This window comes from Protopterus annectens, chromosome 16.part0 (assembly GCF_019279795.1).
Source record: "Protopterus annectens isolate FY-2018-M chromosome 16.part0, PAN1.0, whole genome shotgun sequence".
Lineage (NCBI taxonomy): Eukaryota > Metazoa > Chordata > Ceratodontiformes > Protopteridae > Protopterus > Protopterus annectens.
In genome coordinates, this window is record NC_056750.1 from 876,686,067 (window position 1) to 876,709,024 (window position 22,958).

Here is a 22,958-nt window from a genome sequence, read left to right on the forward strand (position 1 = left end):
TTACTGTAATTCTGAATTTTTATGGAATCACAGCTTTTAAAGATTTTATTTCATCCCATGCAATATTTGATGAAAAGAAAGGGTACTTTTCCGTTATCGGGGCAACACCTTAAATGTGGTGTCTGACCACTGAAGCAGTAATTTCATGTGTTTTAGCTGCACATCTTATAGGTGTTAATCTTAACATACGTGTATAAAAAGTAGAAGTCGCATCTTATTTGGTAAAGAGTTTCCATTTCACACGTTTACAACTAACTCCTTAAACACATGACAGTGCACTGCTGTCGGAGCTCAGCGACCGCACAAGGAAATTATTGGCCCTTAAAATTACATAATGTCATGTACAAGGCTATACTTGGAAGCTTTGTCTAAAAGTGTGAAAGGCTCAACTGCACAATAATCATAATTTTTTTTTGGGGGGGGGGTGTCCCTTATTTTTCTTCATCTTGGTATGCTTCTTACTGTTACTTGCCAGACAGGCCAGCGAGATGAATCGCGGGAAGGGGCGTGACACAGGCTTGGCATGGAGGTGTGGTCTGTCGGATCCAATCTGCTCATGAATCGTGGGCTGCATGCAGGACCTTTACAGTGAGAAACTTTAGAGGGAGAACATTCAGTTGCATTGCTGGTAAGGCACACGTAAGGACATTATCACACTGTTAAAGAAAAACACACAGAAATAAAATGTTATCCAGATTTGCTGCATTCATGTATTTTTTTTTCATGTGTCTGTCCGTTACTTATCGGGCCAGCTCTTTCACTGCGATCGTTCCACGGAAAGCCAGCACCTTTACATGTCTGTTAACTAGGTGTGTGTACAGTTTGCCAACATAAATTCATTTAAAAAAAAAAAACAATATTAATACCCCCCCCCCAAAAAAAAAAAGTGTACACATTCCTGCTGAACAGACATGTTAAGCTTCTGGATTTCAGCTGAGCAATTGCGTTGTAAGTGTTGCCCCGATAACGGAAAAGTACCAAAGAAAGTTATACAGATATGTGGTTTTCTTGAATTGATATTAGGCAATAATTTGTTCATGTTTTATGATTAATATTATTGGCAGAGAGATGATGTAGCCATGGGTACCCCCTGTGCCAACACCAATGCCAACTTGGTGTTGGCACAGTGGGAGGCTACCCATGTTTTACCCAGTGCTTGTCCTTATCCTAAAGTAACAAAAGTAAGTTTTTTGTCAGATTGATCTAAATTGTGCATACATTCACCAAAAGTCTGAAGAATTTTCACATAACTCGCGTTTACATATGAGGGAGAGTGACTTTTTACAGGCTAATGATACTCTTGTTCATGATTTTTTTGAAAGGGGCTACAAGTTATGGGATGTGATAAGTCACAAGAAGTAGTTAGTATGAGAGAAAATATAGGTAAACCCTATTTGACTTAAAGCATTTCCATAACATTGCATTATGTTGTTAATAGCCTAAATGTGGTTTTTCCCTGACATTTCGAAGCAATATATAGTCTGTTTGTGATGTCATAAAGCAGAATTGGTCATTTCTGTGTTTAGATGAAAAGATTCATGAAGTAGTTGGGGATTCACCCAAGTTTGTATATAGGAATGATTTAGCTTTAAAAAGACAGCTTTGCTGTAAACCCTTTAGAAAGAACAAGGAAGTAACAAATAGGATGGGTACGTTCCCCTGTAGATCATGTAAAGCCTGTCGTTCTTTGTCTGGCAATAATATTTTTTATACATCCAACCACTAATCTGACTTGTTTTTAACTTTTATGCTGACTGTAAATGTACTTACTTAGTTTATTTGGCAAAGTGTGTAGCCTGTGAATCATTTTATATAGGCAAAACCAATAAAAATTTGAAAGAGAGGGTTCTGCAGCACTTGGGGGATATAAGAAGGAAGAATACACTTAATGTCCTATATAAACATATTAGTAATCATGGAGGACATTCCTTTAAATTTACAGTCATGGAAATTTTAAGAGATAATTTAAGAGGTGGTGATATTGTCAACAAAACAGAGTTCTCAGAAACCAATTGTCAGCGTGTAATAAAAACTCCGTAACCACAAAACCACACTGAAGGAACCCCTCGGGTCTTGGCAGGCAAAACAGATCCAATAAAAGGCTAGAGGAGCGTTAACTAAGTTCACGACAAAAAGGTTTAGTAAAATAAAAACGTGTTTAATCCACAAATCGATAACAGTTTAGCGCTTTCACTCATGTAAGTTGAGCTTCTTCAGAACTAATCTCCATTTTAGAAAAAACTGTTTAAATGCACTTTTTGGCGCCAAAAAACAATTTTTAAAATCTTTAAAGACACAGTGTTACAAAATACACAAAATACAAGAATTAATTTGATGGATTAAATATCAACAAATAACTACTAATATGTCGAAACTACATATCAGTTATACATATATGAACATAGAAAAATTTTTTTTAAAATTGTTCTCTAAACTTGTTATTAACATTAAAACATCACAACATGTATTTAATAGATAGAACAAAACAGAGTTGATGGAAATGAAGTGGATAGCAAACTTACAGGCACATAGAATGCCTGGGTGTAATTTTACTATTCCTTTAAAACCTGCCCTGAAGGCAAGATCTTTACATCATTAATTGCTATTCTTGTCTGATTGATTGGTTTATTGTTTTTCAAAAGCTTGAGTTTTTTTTTTTTTACTCTGTATTAGTAGGATCTGATGAAGCACTAGTTGTGAAAGCGCTTGTCCTGGTTTTATTGCTCATTAAATTTTTTTGCTTTTACAATTTTTTAACATTTTTTATGCTTACAGCAGCGGTAGCGTTGTTGCCTCACAGCAAGAGGTTTTCCCGTTTGATTCTCTGTTGGAGTGCGGGGGAGTGCCTTCTGTGTGGAGTCTGCATGTCCTCCCCGCGGTTGGGTGGGCGTTCGAAAGACATGCATAAATGGGCGTGCCTTCATTGAAGATTGAATGTCGAGCTGGCACCTCGGCGTTCATGAAAATCTACTGCCAATCATTAGCAGACCGGAGTTCCGCTGTGGTGACCCCTAACCAGGAAAAGCGGAAAGACAAAAAGAGCCTTGGTGGGTCGGACTGTCATTTTATCTCTCTGTGATGTTTGTGGTTACACACCGACCTTTAGTGATTAGTATTATTTTTATTTTACTAAAATAATATTTTTGTACACCCAGTGTCAGGCAGGAAGTATATATCTAGATTACATGCAGACTGCAGAACTAGAAATGTGGTGTATCTAGCTGAGTGCATATCATGCCAAGCATTCTATGTTGGGAAAATGAATAGAATGTTAAAACAATGTATACAGCGACATATGAGTGACATCAGATTATGTTTGAGAAGTAATACTTTGCATCAGCATACAGAAATATACAAGGATCATAAATGGTATTGTACATTCAACAAGAGACCATGAGAGGATGGGACATTGTACATAGTAGTGAATTAGCTGAGTTAAGATGGATAGCTAAATTGCAAGCTAACCATACACCTGGGTTAAATGGTTGTATGCCTTTAAAATCCATATTGAAGAGGCGTAGGTTTTGCTATTGATCCTGATTGGTTGTCATTTTGTTTAAATATGGTTAATTTTTAACTGTATTTTAGATCTGATGAAGAGCTAATGCTCAGAAGCGCTTATCTGTGTTTTAATTAAAGTTTTAACCAGTCGTGGTGGCCCCAGTGGGGTTTTTTTCATCATTTATGGTATATGTTACCACTGTGGACTTGTACTTCTTTCTTGGCTGCTGTGGATTTTTATTTTCAAATTTTCAAAACAAGGGAGAATATAAGTTGCATTTGTTGGATGCACATAGGCAGTTACATTTCTATTTGCACTGGACAAAAGCTTTTCTTACATCTGACCAACGTTTTGTTTCTTATTCCAAACCCTTTTTAGGGAAACCAGTATTCAAAGTTACTATTGCCCGCTGGATTTCCTAGTGTATTATCTGGATGTATTCTGTCAGGGGGATTTCCCAACCAGGTCAGGTAAAAGCACATTCTACCAGGTCTGTGGCCACTTCAGCAGCTTTTTGGTCCAGAGTTTCACTGGATGATGATTGTTCTGCAAATACTTGGGCCTCATCTCATACCTTCATCTCACATTATAAATTGGACTTTGTATCCAGGAACAGGGCATCTTTTGGCTCTGCCGTGCTCCGGAATATCTTTCCATGATGGCCTCCCAGGTGTGTAGTAGCTGGGGACTCTGTCCCACAGGTTGAGGTGCAAATGAAGACAACAACTTCAGATAAAGAAGTTATGTACTCACCATAACGTTCCATCTGAGAAGTTGTTCTTCATTTGTCTTCAACCATTCCACCCCTCCTTTCTCCGGCCTCGTCTGAACTTGAACTGTTGTGGACTAGAGATATCTGTATATATCTCTCTATCTATATATATATATATATATATATATATATATATATATAAGTTGGATACCCTCGGGATGCCCTTTGTCCCGATCTTTGCTCAGAAATTTATTTTCTGGTAGTGACAAGGTCCTGTTCGGGTTGGGTATGAGTACGAGATTAGGCAGCTAACTAAATCTGAAGGGAAGGAGACGGGGGCATTATGGTTAAGGGGAGGAGCTTTGAGCTCAGGTCAGATGCTGGATATGCGGCCGAGTCAGATCCAATACGGATCCGTAACCCACAGGTTGAAGACAAATGAACTACTACTCAAATGGATTGTTATGGTGAGTACATAACTACTTTTACGGTACGCTGTGTTAATTTTGTTCCTTGATCTATTATAACGAGATTCATTATTTAGTAACTTAAACATCTTAGCCATATAGTGTATGGAATCCATCAGCATAACACCCCCTCCCGTGTCCGGCTTCATTATTCCCAACTCACGATCACCACAAATCTCATAAAGTAATTTTATCTTATCATTAGACATATTACTAATGTATCTAAAACAAGACTTTTTCAAAATCTTCCTAAAATCATTTTCACAAAATTTTTCATACAGTAGTAAAGTAGGGTGAACAGGTGGATTAAAGTTGCTGGCTCTAGTAAAATTTCCCTTATTCAGTTGTAAGTTGGGTCTGTCATGATAAATGCCTTTCAGATTTAATTTTCTAATAAACAATTTCAAGTTGGTTAATAAATAAGCAATATTATAGGAAAAGGTTGAAACAAAAGTGAAGCCTTTCCTGAATAAATCTAAATGCTTAGCCTCAATCAACAGCTTACTATAATTAAAAAATTTAAAATCAATTTTGTATACAGTAGGAAAGCTAGGTAGTGCAAAACTGACTAATAAATCACATTCAACACTAGTCAATGTATTGTCAAATTCAGAAATATCCCAAATTGGGCTCAGTGCCTCCATGAGTATTGTTGTCTCCGTTGTCGTGGGTAACCATTGGGTCACTACCTCTCTTTGAGCTAGTGTCGTGGAGTGTCTCAGGTGGGTACTCCATTGGGTCTAAAAAAAATCATTCCTGTTACCACTATTAAAGGAATGATCAACAATGTTCCTCATAGGTGACATAATTAGTCTGTCACACATATTCTTAGAGTTGCCATCAACAGAGAAGTTCATTCTGTTCATAGGCAGAGTGTAGGCTTTCCCTTCTGCATAAGCCGATTCATCCCTTGCCAGTTTATTGTGCTTAGTGGTTTTAGGTTTTTCAATTTTTCGTGGTTACAGTATCAAACAACTTGAGATAGTCACAGTATTGCATTTCAAACAAATTTCTTTTCAACGAAGCATCTAGAAGAGTTAATGCCGTCAAGTAATAGTCATTTCTCTCTCTCTCTCATTAGATTTGACGAGAATCCGCATAAGTTCAAAACTGCACTTATCAAATACTGTAAATAATTCATGCAGTAATACTGAGTCATGAACTAGACCATTAGGAATTTTCTAGACTCTGTCCCCTTGGGACTAGCTTCCTATGGATACATTCCCTAAGGTATGCATTGTCTAGTTGTAAGGACTTAAGCTTGAGATTCTGCCCAGTCAAGGACCCGTCTAGGAGGATTCTCACCGTCAGTGGATGGGTTTTTATTATATTATGTATGTCTCTCTGTGAGAAGACCCTCCTTTATTGGTCAGGAATACCTTCTTGTCTCCTTTGGACGAGTAATTTTCTGACCATTGTCACTGTTTTGAATTTCTGAAAGTCAGGCAGTTATACATTTTTTCATAATAGTGTTATGTTATATATACATTATAGTTTATTTTTGAGATGTGAAAAGAAATACCTAACTAAAGTCAATAAATGGTTTTCTGGTACTGGTAGAAGATATGTTGTTGCTGCTTATTACTTTTCTTTTGTAACTGACTTGTGGTTAATAAAAAAAAAAAAATCCTTGTGGTCCAATTCTACACATTTGTAAAATACATTTACGTTGGTGAGAGAATAATTAAGACTTGTGAGGTTGTTACTATGGAAACAAAATTGCTGAGGTATTGCACAGCATCTGTTTCACTGAAACTTGTTTTTCTGAAGTTGTCTTTTTTTCTGTTTTCTCAGCCGTGACTCGTTCATACCCTCCCCGCTCACCTAAATCTGGGTCTTCTGCTCCTTCCGTCTCTTCCCAAGATTCCCCTGTCAGCTCTGCTGCTACGTCTGCACCAACATCTCCGCCAGAACCACGAATGGTTGTTGAAACTAGTAGTTCTCCAAGGCCTACATCTCCAAAGATGGCAGCACCTGCTCCGCCAGTGACATTAGATGGTATAAGACAGAACTTGTGGAATTCTGATAACTTTTTGCCTATATAAATTGTGTTGTACATGCTTTCTTACAGAACAAATGGAATGATGTGTTAATTAGATTACGTTGTAGTGCAACATGCCTGAAAATTGTTTTTTGTTTTGCTAAGTCTGCATCATTTGTAATCTTAAAACTGATCTGTATTTTTTGTGGCCTAGTATAAATATTTCCATTGTGCATGCATGAACACTGCTGTTTGGGATTGCTTAGTATGTCTGAGTTGCATTGTAATTGCTACTGCTGCAGTAGCAATGTGCAGCTGTTGTGGACATGGGGTTGGTTGGTGCGGATTTGGACTGTACAATTGCTTGCTGTTCAAGTACATGGCTGAATGAAGTGCAGAATAAGAGCTGATGTGCTGGGATTTTTTACATTCTTCAGTCCATTTCTTTATGTGTTGGTTTGTAACAGTTAATTGCTGCAAGTTTCTTTAGTTAAGAAGGGAATTTCTGTATGTGTAGGGTCTATATGTGTTGACTGGAATTCTGTTGGTGTATATACTGTTCATGGGCTGACAGTAATGCCTAGAGATTGTGTTGTAAGTTGGCTGGGATAGTTATGCAGAGTCATTTGAGATTGTTGGTGTACATTAGTAGTGCATGGATGTTGGGTTGGTGGGACATTGATACACCAGTTATGTTAGGTCAGAGTTGTGTGCTTGACAGAATACGGGTTGTGTCTTTTGATTGTGGTGGACTGGGCAGTATGTGGATATCCCTGTTGTTTCAAACTGTATGAATGAGGGCTCTTAAAGCAGCCAACTTTCTGCATGTAATGTCGATGGCTACTTTTTGGAAATTTTCTGTGTATTAGTTGATGACTTCTGTGTTAGTTGACCAGCATGGGGTAGTCTCAATGCAAAAGTGTGTGTGTGTGTGTGCGTCCCTTCACCAGCAGCAGCAGTTGGATGTACATTTCATTGCAGCTAGCATGCAGTCATTAAAGCATAGTGGAAATAGTTCAGACAAGTTAGAAGAATGTTCTGGTGCCTCACTGATCAATAACTGTAAGATGCAGGGTGGTGGTGGCCTGATTAGATTGAGCTTGTGCTGACATTCTTTGGATTGTTCATAGGTTATGAGGGTAGACTGGTCGGAATTGTATTTCACCCTAGACCAATGCCTTGGTGATGAAGTTAGAACTTAGAAGATGTTTCTGGCAGAGGCTGTGGCTCTTGAATGTTGGAAGTAGACTACAAAAGGATGAAGAAAAATGTAGACTAAAGAAACAAAAAATAGTTGTACAATCTATCTCTCTTTTTGGTGTCAGTGAACAGTGGGGCACAGAAAACATGCAGAGGCCCATTTTTTTTTGTGATTAGTGGGGCACGGAAAACATGCACATACCCATTTTTGGGATGGGTGGTGTTTGGTTTTGGATAGAGTGCGCGAGTTTGCATGGAGCTTGGGCTTTGTCATGCTGTGTCACTGAGTGTAAAGATAACGGTTTTCTTTTTGCAGTAATTGGTAGGCATTTAAAAGGTTGGAGATTGAAAGTCTACTTTATTATTCTTTTGAGTAACTAGCTGTTTGTCTGATTTTTGCAGTTAAAGACATCCAGGGGACGAGTACCAGAGATATTAGCCGGCCAGTTGATACTTCGGGAACATCAGAACTTGCTAAATCCGTAAACAAAGGTGAGTGAAGTTTTGATTTTGTGTACTTTTTGAATAAATGAACATGCTTTAAGACAACAGTGTAGTTAATTGTGATGAAATGTGGAGTCAGTTCTGTACAAGCAATCAGTTTCACATTTCCTTGATAGTGACTTGTTTATTCTTTCCAATTGGTGTAAATTGCTGTGTTCACTTTAAAATTCACTTGTTGCAGTCATGTCATCTGGTGTTCTTACCTGCAAAGAGCCTAGTTGCAGGCCTTATTTCCATATCGCTTGTCTTCCCCCTTCTGGCTTTAACTGACAACCCCCCCTCCCACTTGGACAGCATTGGTAAAAGCAGGGCATTTGTTCGATATCATCTTCATAGTTTCCTGCTGCAGTTTTGGAACTGCATGCTGTTACAAGTGTCATCCATCCAGCAGCATGTTGGTTTCAAGTAAGTACTCCTTTGGAGAAGTCCTTTTTTTTTATATAGCTGGGGGGGTACTCACTCACCTAACTTATGTATACCGACTCGACTGTTGCATAACAGTTAGGTAGACAGTGAGTGAGGATAATGCACTCCCATATGCATTTGAGAAGAATGCACATTCCCATGCAGATGTGGGAAAAAGAGGGTGATAGATGCAGTTTTTTTTTCTTGTGTAGAATGGATTTCTGTCAGTGACTTTGCAAAAGTTAATAATTGCCTTGAATGTGAGGAAACAAATCCTTCACAAAAACTGTCACTCATGTCTTTTGTTTAGCCACAGAGTATGACATGGCAAGTTGTCCATATTGTACTATAGTCAACCCAAGGACAATCTGACATGAAAAGAAGTCTTCTTAGGACTGTCTGGCTCATAACCATATGTCTGGTCCCATCTTGCCATAGCTTCAGCCAAGGCCTTCCTTAGCCACTTATCGTAGCATATGCAGTTGGAGAAGCAACCTAAGGAGAAACGAAGGGAACCATGGAACAGCCTTTCGGAATTCAAGGGTTTCCCAAAGCCTGTCAGCACTGAAGTTGGAGAGGTAGCCTGTCAGCACTGAAGTTGGAGAGGTGCATTTTCAGCCTGTTAGGAATTTGTTGTCCGAGTCTTTGGCTAGACCCCTCCGGAAGCTGCCACACTGTCAAACACTGGTATGTCCTCATGAATCTGTGGTGCAGTCAGTTGGGCTGGATGCCTCCTTGTGGGGGGCTTTTGAAGCCAATGCACATGTTGTTATTAGCTTAGTGTAGGGGTGGTGTCCTCATGCTTCTTGAGGTTGAGGGAAGATTAATGTAGACCAAATGGCAGCATTAAGCATCTTTTCTCTACTGAAAAGCTCTAAGACTGTTACCCCTGTGTAATTGAGACCCAGGATGTCCAAACCAAAATTAACACCTGTCAGCTTGACTCAGCCTAAGGCTAGGCAGTTCTACATCTCACTTTAAAATGCAGACTCCTTCCCAGGATAATTTCCATTTGGCTCAGGATTTCTTGAGTTGTTTGAAATCCAGTCAGCTATGGTGCTAGAGGTTCATTGAAACAGATCAGTACTGAACTTAACCCAAAGGAAAACTTCAGGTCCTGAGGGAGCAAAAGCTAGCTCTTCCAAAAATCTCTTGCCTACTGACAAGGAAAGCAGGGTCTTAGACTGATTTAGAAGGAAAGTCTACACCTCTACTGCCCTCATCATGAGGGCTTTTAACTTCCAGTTTCATATGGTCAGGTACCAAGAATGTATTCTTGAGAAGATGAAACAGAAATTGATTGGCATTGAAAACAAGGGCTTCTTTGCAGCTCATGTTCTCAGGTAGCTAAACCCTCTACACTGTGGCTGTGATGCCATGGAAGCCTCCAGTAGGGCAGTAGCCACAGGATCTGTCATCAGAAGATGTGCTTGGCAGAGAGAGCTGTCCCTTTCAGGATGCCCCATTAGACAAAGATTTTCTCTTTGTTCCCAAGGCTGAAGCTCTTCCAACTCTGCCTTACTACAGGTTATGTACTGAAAGAATGGCATACAGCAACAGTAATCCCGCTCCACAAAGGTGGCACCACAACGGATCCAGGGAACTATCGCCCTATAAGCCTGACTAACCTGGTCTGCAAGGCTATGGAGTGCATCATCATGGATCTCATAAACAAAGTCATTGGGAACCTCCAGACACTGGACCGTACCCAATTTGGCTTTGTTAAAGGCAAATCTTGCCTCTTAAATCTGGTTGACTTTGAAACAGTTACCAAAGCCATAGATGAGGGAAAGGTAGTCCACACAGCTTACCTGGATCTCGCAAAGGCCTTCGACACAATACCCCACTCTGGCATCATAAATAAGCTTACCAGCTTAAATATCAACCCGTACATCATGAGATGGGTTGCAAACTGGCTCAGGGATAGAACTCACATGGTCAGAGTTGCGGGTGCCATGTCCGACTCTAAACCAGTTACAAGAGCGCAGTCCTGGGACCCCTCTTGTTCGGTATGTACTTCTCTGAGGTACAGGCGAGCACGGGATGACTGTGGCTGACCAAGTTCGCAGATGATTGCAAACTTGGAGTCATAATCTACTCTCCGGCTGACACAAGCATCCTCCAAAAGGGTCTTACGGAGACAGATACCTGTTGTCAGAACCATGGCCTCAAGCTAAATGCCAAAAAGTGCATAGTCATCCCCTTTGGGAAAAACAAAGTGCCCACAAACTACCACATAGGAGGTAATCCACTAAGTATGGAAGAAGTAATTAGAGATCTGGGAACCCAAGTAGATAGTAACCTCTCCTTTGACAATCACATTGCAAAAGTGGTTAGAAAAATCTTCTATATAGCTCACCTAATCACAAAAGGGTTCACATCTAGATCAAGAGAGGTCATTGTGCCCCTCTACTCATCAGGCCCATAATTGAGTACAATGCCCCATTTGGGATGTACCTTACCCGACACCTGCAACGGCTGGAGTGACCTCAAAAGTACCTCACCAAGAGGATCGTGGGCCTCAAACAGATGCCCTACGCAGCTCGACTAAAGAAACTCCAGCTCTACTTGGTTGCTTACCGCCAATTCAGAGGCGTTCTCTGCCTGACGTACAAGGCCATGTCTAACCCGGAATTAATGGACATGCTCCACCTCAAGAAAACCATATCCATTAGAGCTACACACTCCAGAGATTTAAACCTCAGCACAACAATAAATAGGACTTGCTGGAGAGATAGATTCATATCCCAGAGGCTTCCCTCGCTCTGGAATAGAATCCCAGTCCATGTTAGGCAGAGCCCCTCGCTGACCCTATTCAAGAGAAATCTTGATGAGTGGATGGGAAATCGTAAATTTACTCCTGGGAATCACCTCTATGGCTCTGCTGGACAGAGGCTCAGGAATCTAGTCTAAAGGGAGGTGAAAGCCAACACTTTCCGGCTAGGGTTATAAATGCCCTAGGGCAGATAGCTTAGTACCTACCTATGAACCTATGAATGATAAGATCAAGTCCATACAAACCATCAAGGGCTTTCTTCAGGTCCAGCTTTCTCATTTCAGCAGAAATTACCCTACCAAGCATTGGTCCTTTCCAGCCCCCCAATCTAAGCCTAGAAAAAGAAGGCCCCATAGGGAAAGGAGCCAAAGACAGCACCAACAGCCCAAACAGTGGCAAACAGACTCCAGTAGACCGGGGGTTCTTGTCCTCAGGCCCCTAGCAGGGCACAACCTTGACTCTTGCATAGTACTCCCTACCTCCCTCCCTCCCCAGAGGGCAGATGGGACTCGAAGTTCAGATATAAACACACAAATCTAAAAACTTATGGCAGTCCAAAAAGTCCTGATTGCTTTCTGAAAGAAATGGAAACTCGGAGTCCTCTTGATGAAGACCGTTCCATTCCATGGTCGTGTGGTACATAAACTGGGGAACCCACTCTTACTCATTTTGCCACCTAGCCGTAGTTGTTTGGGAAACTGCACAGTCCATAGGGTTGCACCTCATGGCACAGTACTTAACAGGAGAGACCAGTCAGCTAGCAGATTCCTTAACAGGAGCCTGTTGGACCCCCATGAGTGGCAGCTACATCGGGAAATTTTTCTCAGTAAAGCCAAAAAATAGGATGTGCCAATAATAGACCTTTTTGCCACCAAAGAAAGTGCCTACTTGAAAAAGTTTTGATCCAGGATCAAAATTAAGGCAGCCTAGAAGACAGATGACTTCTCTTTCACTTGGGCAGATGTTTTTCTCTATGCCTTCCCTCCAACACTTCTGCTTCGCAGGGTATTTTTAAAGAAAATGGAAGAGGGACAGGAGTAGTTCTGATAGTCCCAGATCGGCCCAGGCAACACTGGTACCCTCTGTTACTCAGCCTAACTAGCACAGAGCCATGGCAGCTGCCACACAGAGTGGACCTACTAACACAGCACAGGGGAAAGGTAATGCACCCCAACTTGCAGACAGTTTAAAATCCATGCTTCAGCTCTGTCTACTTTCTCCTCTCCTTTTACACCACCTTAAGAAACAGTTTCTGAGAGGAGTTGTCCACATTAGGCCTCCCAGAAAGCTTCTGGTCCCTCCCTCGGGCCTCAATTTTGTTTTGGAGAAACTTACCCTTCCACCCTTTGAACTGACTGCTTCCGCTGAGTTAAATAAATTCTTGGCCTGGAAGACTGCCTTCCAACTAGCCATTACTTCAGTCAGAAGGATGTCTGAGCTTCAGGCCCTTATGTCTGTGGAACCTTTTGTCATCTTCCAGCCAGACAGAGTTTCACTCAGGACTAACCCTTCCTTTATGCCCAAGGTGGTGACAGAGACTTTGTTAAATCACTCCATGCACTTCCCTACATTCTTCTCCAATCCCCAACCCCCAGAATAAGGGAGAAATCCTCCATTCTTTGGATGTACATACACAACTGCATTACTACTTGGATAGAACCAGGCCTGACAGAAAATCAGACCAACTGTTTGTAGGTTTTGCTAATTCCTCTGAAGGGAATCCAGTTTCCAAATAAACCCTCTCCAAATGGATCTCCCACTGTGTCTCCTTTTGCTACAGCCATCATGGTAGGAAGCCTCTTGAGGCTGTAAGGACACATTCAACTAGGCCACTGCTACCTCTGCTGCCTTTCTTAAAGGGGAGGCAACTAAGAAGATTTTGGAAACAGCTAATTGGTTCTGTGTGCATACCTTTACTCAACTACCATCTTCCTACCATTTCAAATCCAGAGCAGTATTTGCCACTGCCATTTTGCAGGGCATCATTTCCTCTTCCCTAACTCTTCATTCCACCCTTATTTTAGCTTTAGGAATCATCCCAAAGTCAGGACTGCAGCAATGAAACATGATGAACGTAGCACAATTGTGTATGCTTGCCATAAAGTAGATGCTTGAGTGTATTCACTGTTTCAATATCATTTACCCTCCCTCCTTCCCCTCTGGTCTTCAGGATGGGCTAGGACATGCATCCTGTAACTCTGGATGATCCCCTCACCTTCCCCCATCTCTACTGTCCTTGAATCCACAATCTCGGCCTCTGATCTCAGAGACACGCTGAGGGGCTCCTATTTGGTGGAGGCAAGAAAGTACTGAGGTCAATGGCACTGGACAATCCCTTTTTATACTCAAGTTTAGTGATGTTGGATAGGACATCTGCTGGCTACAGGAGGAGAGAAAGCGCCTCTGGTAGTAGAGTCGGCCAAGGGCTTCTCTGATGGGAATTCCCACAAGTCAGTACTGCAACAGTGAATACATTGGAACATGTACATGTATGGTAGGTGTACATGACTGTACTTTAAGTTAAATGCCGGGATTCCTGCCTGGATCAACTGAAACAAAAATTGGAGAGCACTGAGGGCAATCCTGAGGAGTTATGAGAAGCATGCAGTGCAAGCTCCCAGGTCGCCAACCAACCCTTAAATTGTAACTTTGATGCTTCGGATGCATCCAGCAGGTCTGCTGCCCCATGGTCTCGTTATCAAGAAGCATGTTTGGTTGAAGGAACAGCTGCAGTTTGAGCATGTTAAAGTGGAGATCTTGAGGCCTCCCAGAGTAGAAAATAAAGTTTAAGAAACTGGAAGAGGGGACAAACCATGCAGACCATCAATGTCTTTCAGGTCCCTCAGTCTAGGATTAACAGAAACTACTCAAGATCTGGTCCTTTCCTGCCAGTCATACCAAAGGATAGGGTAGGGTAGGAATGAAGGGTAAATAGCTGAAAAGTGTCAAACCAAACACAGGTCCAGGCCTGTTTGGGCCCAGTCCCAGGATCCCAGCAGAGCTCTAGCCTGTCTGCCTGCCCCAAGAACCCCCCCTTACCCCTCCCCTCTCCTTTTCTTCCATCTGCAGAATGAATATTTTTTAAATCTTAGCTGGTTTCAGGTTACCCTGGGCAGGTAGGTGTAAAACCTGATAGGCTGCACTAGGTAATTCATTAAGAAACCAACCTTTTTAGGCATTCACTGTACCAAAGGAACAACAAAAGCTGGTACAGACTAAAGTTCAAAATCTATTGACACAGGTCTCCTTGTCCAGTATTAGATGAGTTAATAGGAACAGGCTTCTATTCCTGACCCTCCCAAAAAAGGGTCATGGAATACGATTCTAGACCTTTCAAGACTACACAGGCTGCTTGTTCCAAAAATCAATATGCCCACTTTGGAGAAAATGTTGCCTGTGGTCCTTCCAAAAGCCCTCAGTCACCCTGGAGCTAAAGGGTGATGATCTGCATATCCCCATAACCCAGGAGCACATATGTTTCCTTCCTCCAAGGCAGGGGGTTTACACTTCCAGTTTTGTGCCTCCTCCTTTGGCTTATGCATTACTCCCTTAGTCTTTACAAAATGGCCGGTTCCAAAGATTGGGTTCTGCAGGCAACTAATAGCCACATTTTTCCACGTCTGAATGATTGCCTTATTGAGGCATGCTCCTTTCAAGCAATGCAGGCATCTCTCCAGTTGACCATGGACTGCTGTTTAAGGCAGGTACTCATTAAACCTTCAGAAGTTGCATCTCTTGTGCTCCACCAGGGTACCTTTTCTAAGAGTGGAGACTCCAGGGGCCATTAAGCCTGTCTTTTTCAAGACAAGATCCTTTTCCTATCCCTAGTATTTCCAGGAAGTAACAGAATGGGAAGCTGGGATTCATTGTACCATGCATACTTAAGGTTCCTCTAGCCAGACCTTGAGTAAGGAGACTGCCACGGTACCTGGAGAAAAAAATGCTGGTGGCAGCTTCTGCTTTCCCTTCAGACTCCCATACATCTAATCCTGTGTGTCAGGAAGGAGCTCCACTGTTGGCTAGAAGCCATCAAGGCTGTCCAAGGAGCTCTCTGTTCACTGGAGATAGCCACCCAGGTCCTAATAACAGATGCTTAAGACCAAGATTGGGGTCCTGTTCGGGGGCGAAAAAGGTCCAGGTCGCAAGAGATTGTGCAGTTCTGAGGCACTGGTTGCATTCAGTACCCACTGGCAACCAGGTACTTTTTCATATGGACAGTACTACAGTGATGTAGTACGTCAGCAATCAGGTAGGCACTCTCTCATATCTCTAATGCAGACTGGTAATGCAAATTATGGATCTGACCCCACCAGCCTAGTACCTTTACCTTCCATGGTGGTAGAACAACACTGCAAACACACAAAGCAGGACAAGCCTAGATGCAAGCAAGTGGTCTCTAAAGAGGGAAGTGTTCCTTCTAATAATTTGCAAGTGGGTGTGCCAGAAGTAGACATTTCTTGTTTCATGTCAAAATGTGCAGCTCAGGAAATACAGCACAAGAGCCCCAGCGATGCGACCTTGGAATACAGATGCCTTCTTCCCATGGATGGTTCTGCTTCTGTACGTTTTCTCTTCTATACCCGAACTCTTGCTCCAGTGTACTGGAAAAGATCTGGGAGGACAGGGCAGGGGTGATCCTTGTGGCCCAGGTAGTGCTGGATGTCTTTCTATTCCAATGTTGCAGTATTCACTAGTGGGTTTACCCTTCTGCCCATCAGCTTGTCCGGCCAGGTTTCCAAAGCTTTTCCAATCCCTGGTGGTGCGTCGGACAGCTGACATGTTGGCAGGTGTGTGGGCCATAAATGTGACATGCAGCAGTCCTCAGAACTTTTCAGCCTCCAGCTGTACGCCAGGTGTTCCTGCTACTCGTAGAGGTCAGATCAGCTTTGCATTAAGATAAGTACGCCTTTCGAGATTTTCTTTAGTCCTTTTTGTATTACTGTAGTCTGTTAATAGTTGTTTATAATCTGTTAATGTCCGGTAAGAGCAAGTGCAACTGTGATCACCAGATTCCCCACCAAGACACCCACAACCAGTGTCTCTTTTGTTTGAGTAGGGATCACGATTATAAAAACTGTGCCATTTATAAGTCGACTTCAGGCCCTTGACTTATACCTTGAAAACTAGAGCCTTAGATCGCTCTTGGTATGAAAGCCACTTCCGACGCCCCATCCAAACCAAGAGGGCCAAGCCCACGCAGCTGTCTACTTCCACTGCACCTCCCTCCGGCGATTCTCAACCTGTAGCCACCGTTAGCTTGGTCGAGGAACTGGCGTCTGCCCCTTTGGATAAAGCAGGTACCTATCAGGAGGCCGCACAATCTAGAGTGGACGACACGTCTGGGAAGGATATCCCGGCACTTGATTCAGACGCCGGGGAGAACCAGTTTTTGGGATGGACAGTTTGGACCAGGCCTCAGCCGCTCCTTCTATGACTTCCAGTCCAACCGCCAGCCAGACGGCAGTTAGGCCTACCAAGAAAAAACAGAAGATGAGGCATGTCTCTTCAACCCCTGAGGCCTTGCTAGACTGGCAGGCCTTCAACCAGACCCTCTACAACGCCTTCCTGGCCCTTAGGTCCACGGCAGACCTCCCTCATGGTGCTCCACCTCTTCTTAGTCACAGGCCTCTCCAGCCTGAGACAACTACTAACCAACCTGCAGAAGAGGAAATGTCGGACTCCTTAGAGGACTCCTTGTCCTACTCTTCAAAAATTTCTTCTTCTCTTGTGTATGGATCCTCAGCTCTGCTGAACCTAACTCCCCTGTGGAAGACCTTATTCTCAGGGACGCAGTCAATCTTATGAGAGAACATTTTAAATGGGATTGCTCAGACATGTCTGAGGCTCAAAAAAGATTCTATGACTTGATCCAGATGGAATCTCCTAACCTGGCCCCTATTCCTCATGTCCATCCTGCATTCCTGGATGCTTTTGCTGCAGCATGCATGAACCCAGATTCCCAGCCACCTGTCCCTAGAAGGGCAGACCGGTTTTATAGGGTACCTAATGCAGAAAAAATCTTTTTCAAATGCCCATCAGCTGACCCAGCAACTATTTCTATTGCTACTGATAGGGCTGCTAAATTTCTCCATGCTACCACTGTCCTGCCTGCAGATCAAGACAGAAAAGGCCATGGAGAGGTAGGGGTGCTGGTTCTCTGTACTACTTAATATGCAAGGAAGAAGTATGGATACTGCCACAACAGGTAGACCTACATACCCCGAAAAACGGGTCAACCATATACTCTCACTTAAATACATTGAAGCTGGTAGAATTTGATGATTTAGTACTCATGCCTTCCAGACATCTTGTTTATCTTACAAGTGGTTAGAAGCTGTAGTACTGGGATATTTTCAAATGAACATGTTTCTCATATTGCAACCCACTAATCTTGTACACACTCACCACAGCCTAATACTGTGTGGTGTCATTCACCCCAATCCCGTACCCACTCACTACCCTCTTTATCACAAGAACTGTCACAAGACCCTTAACCTCACTACCGCCAACCTCCAAAGCATCAGAAACAATTCCAGATCTCCATGCCTGGATTGAACACTATAAGCCAGATGTTGTAGTAGCAACTGAGACTTGGCTAAAACTCATATTAAAAACTCTGAATTTCTCCCATCAGGCTTCTCTCATGAGGGAACACTTTAAATGGCGGGCCTCTGATGTTTCAAAAACAAAAAAGAGGTACTTTTAATTATTACAAATGTATCAGCCCTCCCAATCTGCTGTACCTCCCTTGCTTCCGGCCTTTCAGGACGCCTTTATGGCTGATTCACAGGCCCCTGATTCTCAGCCTCCTGCTTCAGAACGCCCAGATAGGTTCTGTAACTTACCGCAGGACACTCAGTACCTGTACAAGAACCCCTCTGCAGACCCAGCAGTCATAGCAGTCTCTGCTGACAAATCCTCTAGACAGCTCCCCTCACCCTCTCTATTCCCCACTGACAAGGACAGCAAGTTCATGGATAGGCTAGGCAAGAATGTTGATACTACTACACTGGCCATTAGAGCCCTAAATTACCAAACCCACATTGTCAGGTTTATTTTGGACACCCTCTCAAAGGCTTCAGTTCTCTTATCTGAACTACCAGACTCGCCTGCTAAGACCCAGCATCACAACCTTCTTTCCATTGCCTCACAGGTGACTAGATACTCCTGGGTGAGGCTCCAATCCCTTCCTACGGATGTATAAGCCAAGTTGTTAGATGCTCCATTAAATACTAAGGCCCTTTCCGGTGTAGCTTCTGCAGAAATCCTCAAATTCTTACAAGAAAAAGGAAAGAAGTTTCAAAATTTAAAACATTTACTGGTTTCACCTATTCCTAGATACCATAGGAATTATCCTCAAATGACCACCTTTGTTAGGAGACAGTCAGCTCATTCTGCTCCACCTCAGGCTAAGTGACGGAGGCAACCTAGGAAACATTCAACCCTTAGACCGCCTTCCTCTGCCACTACCACTCCTTTACAGAGGCAGTCTGTCCAGGGGAGACCCCCTGCACTGTGACTCAAACCCACTACCTCCTTCCACCTCCCTGTCCCTTTGCCTCATCCTTTCCCTACCCTCCTGGCAGAAGATCACCTCAGAGGACTGGGTCCTCCGTCATTCAAAAAGGTTATTGTATGACTTGGTGGACACTACCCCCTTTTCAGGGGATACCCTACTCCCCTTCAAGCCAGATTCATCTCTTCCCCTCTATTCTCAATCAGTTACAGGCACAGGGCACCATAGAAAGGGTACCACCACAACAGATAAACAAGGGATTTTATTCCAGGATGATGTTCATCGTGGTTCACTGTTGCAGTCATGACTGTAGGGTTCTCCCCTGCCGGCAGGCAGCCCCAGGTCGGCCAGAATCCCAAAGTCTGGGTCCGGCGTCGGCTGTTCAACCATGCTCCCTGACGTCAGAGCGCCAGGAGTACAAAGCTGACAGCCGACGCCATCTTCTCCAGTCTTTCTTGCCGTGCGGTGATAGCAGTTCGCAAGTACCGGTCGGCTGATTCCTGATGAATTTGTCTATATACTTCGGTCCGAAGACTTTCTTCTCCACTCAAAGCTAAGTACCCCGTTGGGGAAACTTTTTTCTTGCTCCACTCCGATGTCAGAAAAACTTAGTAATTGTATTTCATGTGGGAAGCAAATACCTCATAAGGATTTTCATTCTTACGGTATTCCTTGCTTAGGCCCTGACCACGACGTAGCTAGTTGTCGGTTTTGTGCTAGATTCAATCAACGTACAATTAAGCGAAGGTACGATTTTGCTTTTCATTACTTCGGTAGGCGCTTTAACTACAAAATGTCGTCTGATACGGTCCCGGCTACCGGAGTTCACAAACGTCGCAAGGATAAAGACAGGCCTCCGAGGTCCAAATCTGATGATAGCGCTGCGGAGCCAGCTTCAGGTTCGGCCGTCGTCAGTGAGGCGCTTTTGCAGCCCCTGTCGTTGGCCATTTCAGAACCGACGGCCGAAACGGACTCTCATGAGGAGCCAACCAGGCCTTTAAATATTTCTGTTGCAGGACCTTCGGGCAATGCTCCTTCGGATGGGTCCGGAGCCGCTGTGCAGGTACCGGCTTCCGAAGGGGTTTTCAGGCCTACTCAGCTACTAGTAAAGGCAAAGCCAAAGACAAAGTCAAAGACTCCTTCTAAATCAAAGACTTCAACGCAGGCCTCTTCTGAACCGGCTCCCAAGTCACAGAAACAGTTACTCAAGATGGCAGAGGATTTACTTACTATGATTTAGGGGTTCACATCCCCCTCCAGACAAAAGGCCAAGGCAGGATGTTTATTACGATTCCTCTGATCAGGCTTCTGATGTCCTTCATGGATGCATCTGCAGTCATAACAACTGGGTTGTCCTGTCGTCAGGCAGCCCTTCAGTCGGCCGGATTCCAAAGTCCGGGTCCGGCTTCGGCTGATGTCGCACTTCACCCGACGTCATCTCTGTTGGTCTTCGGGTATAAAAGCATCAGCCGACGCCATTTTCCTCAGTCTTTCTTGCCGCGTGGCGCCCGTAGCAGAAGCTGTTCGCAAGTGCCGGTCGGTCGGATCCAGAGATTACTTCTACCGAATACTGCTTCGAAGACTTCTAAAGCTAAGTACCCCGTTGGGGACTCTTTCTTGCCTCAGCCGATGTCAGAAAAAGTTAACAATTGTTTAACCTGTGGGAAACAAATACCTCATAAGGATTTCCACTCTTACTGTCTGCCTTGTTTAGGCCCAGCCCACGACGTAGCTGCCTGTTCGGCCTGTGCTTCTTTCAACCGACGAACGCTTAGGCGTAGGTCGGAGTTTGCAGAACAGTTCTTCGGTTCTGATTTTGCGTACATTATGCCGTCGGATCCTCCGACTACCCAATCTGCCAAAAAACGCAAAGATAAAGACCGACACTCGCGGTCCGCGGTTTCGGCCGAAACCATGGTTAAGCAAACCGCGAGTGTCTCGGTTTCGGCTGAAACCGAGAAAACTGATCCAAGCACAGCTGAACCCATTCCTACAACTGAGACCCCTGCTACAACTCTTGAATCGGCCTCAGAAATTTTACCCACTACGGTGGTTGACTTATCAGACACCATCCCCTTGGATGTCTCTACCCCAGCACGTGGTGCTGCTAGGCCTCCAGCAGCCATGTCCATTAAGGCCTTCGCCAGGGCTAAAGCAGCCAAGACTACTAAAACAGTGCCTGTTAAACCCCCCACTTCCAGGCCCTCTTCTAGTTCTCAAATGCTTACTTTGGCAGAAGATTTAATTTCTTTAATTAGAGGATCTCAATCTCACCCAGACAGGGCCTCTCAGCCCCCAGAGAAGAGACCTAGGGCAGAGCCCCCTGAGCCAGTGTCCTCTGATGAGTCTGCTGATGAATCAGACATAACTGACCAGCCAGAGGCTCCCTTCTCCAATTTTGAAGATTCTGATGCTGAAGAATCCATTCCAGCTGCTTCCCCACCAGAAGAATTTTCCTTTGGGGAAACCTTGCATGCCATGCGAGAACAGTTCCAATGGCAGCAACAGGATTTTTCAGACTCCAGAAAAGACTTAGGACCTTTCTGCACCTCCCACAGCACAGGCCCTTAGCTATACCTCCTGTTCTCTCTGTGGTGGATGATGCTTTCAATGATGTTTGCTCCGCTCCAGATTCTTTACCCCCAGCCCCTGCCAAACCAGACAGATTTTACAGGGTGCCAGATACTCATCACCACCTTTACAAGGCCCCACTTGCAGACCCAGAAACTATATCCCAGGGTCCCAAGGCAGTAGCCGCGACCATAGCTATAAACCCTATTCCTTCTGAAAGGGAAGCAAGGTCATTAGACAGATGGGGTAAAAAGGTCTACACTTCAGCTACTCTCTCAGCTAGAGCTTTAAACTGTCAGTTTCACATGATACAATACCAAGAGTTTATGCTTGATCAGTTAACTAAAAAACTAACCACTGATGAATCTCTTGATAAGAAATATGTATTAGACATGGTAAATAACATACAGCAGGTTAGCAACCATTCCTTAAAATGTGGCTATGATGCACTGGAGGCTTCATTTAGATCAGCCATGACTGGCACAGTGATAAGAAGGCATGCATGGCTAAAGGAACAAGCTTTACCGGATCATGTTAAAGCTAAGTTGCTAGATGCTCCCATGGACAAGACAACTTTGTTTGGTACACCTGCCCAGCAGGTTATGAAGAAAATGGAAGACAAGGCAAAATCTGTTCAAACTGTTAAAGATTTCTTGCAGGTTCAACCCCCAAGGTTTAGCAGGAACTGGCCTGCCAAAAATTGGTCCTTTCCTGACTCCACAAAATTTCAAAGGGGCAGGAATAGACGTTCCAGAGGCAGAAACCAATCCAGAGGAGGTGCCTACAGAGGACGACAGTGGCAAGGCAACAACAGAGGCACAGACACAGCCACTGCCACTACATCAGCACAACCACAGTGACTTAACCCTAAATCCGCCTACCAGGGAACAAATAGCAGCTCCTCTAGGCGGAAAGTTAACCTTATTTTCAAAGAACTGGCACTACATAACAAAAGACAAGTGGATTTTACAAACCATAGATCAAGGTTACCGGTTTCACTTCCACACTGTACCAGTCAAAAGAGGAATGCCAAATCTACCTCCAAATCAAAAAACAGAGGCTCTACACCAGATAACGGAGTTAGCAAACATGAGAGCTGTGGAAAGAGTGCCAACAGCAGAGCAAGGAAAGGGGTTCTACTCCAGACTATTCCTAGTTCCAAGAAAGGAAAAAAGTTGGAGACCAATTCTCGACCTGTCCACCTTAAATACATACATCATTGTCCCAAAATTCAAAATGCTGACCCTACAGCAACTTCTTCCCATGCTGGGCAAGGAGTCTTGGCTGGTAACTCTAGATCTCAAGGAGGCATACCTGCACGTCC

General features: G+C 43.6%; 1 protein-coding gene across 6 annotated transcripts in view; it reads left to right on the forward strand.

Moving 5' to 3' along the window:
• Positions 1–22,958, forward strand: part of ATXN2L (ataxin 2 like) — a 1,992,254-nt gene that overhangs the window by 998,177 nt on the left and 971,119 nt on the right. For all 6 annotated transcript variants that reach the window (XM_044058577.1, XM_044058574.1, XM_044058578.1 and 3 more), the window contains exons 11-12: positions 6,476–6,679; positions 8,265–8,354. In XM_044058577.1, the coding sequence (XP_043914512.1) occupies positions 6,476–6,679; positions 8,265–8,354 (294 nt within the window). The remainder of the gene's footprint in view (positions 1–6,475; positions 6,680–8,264; positions 8,355–22,958) is intronic.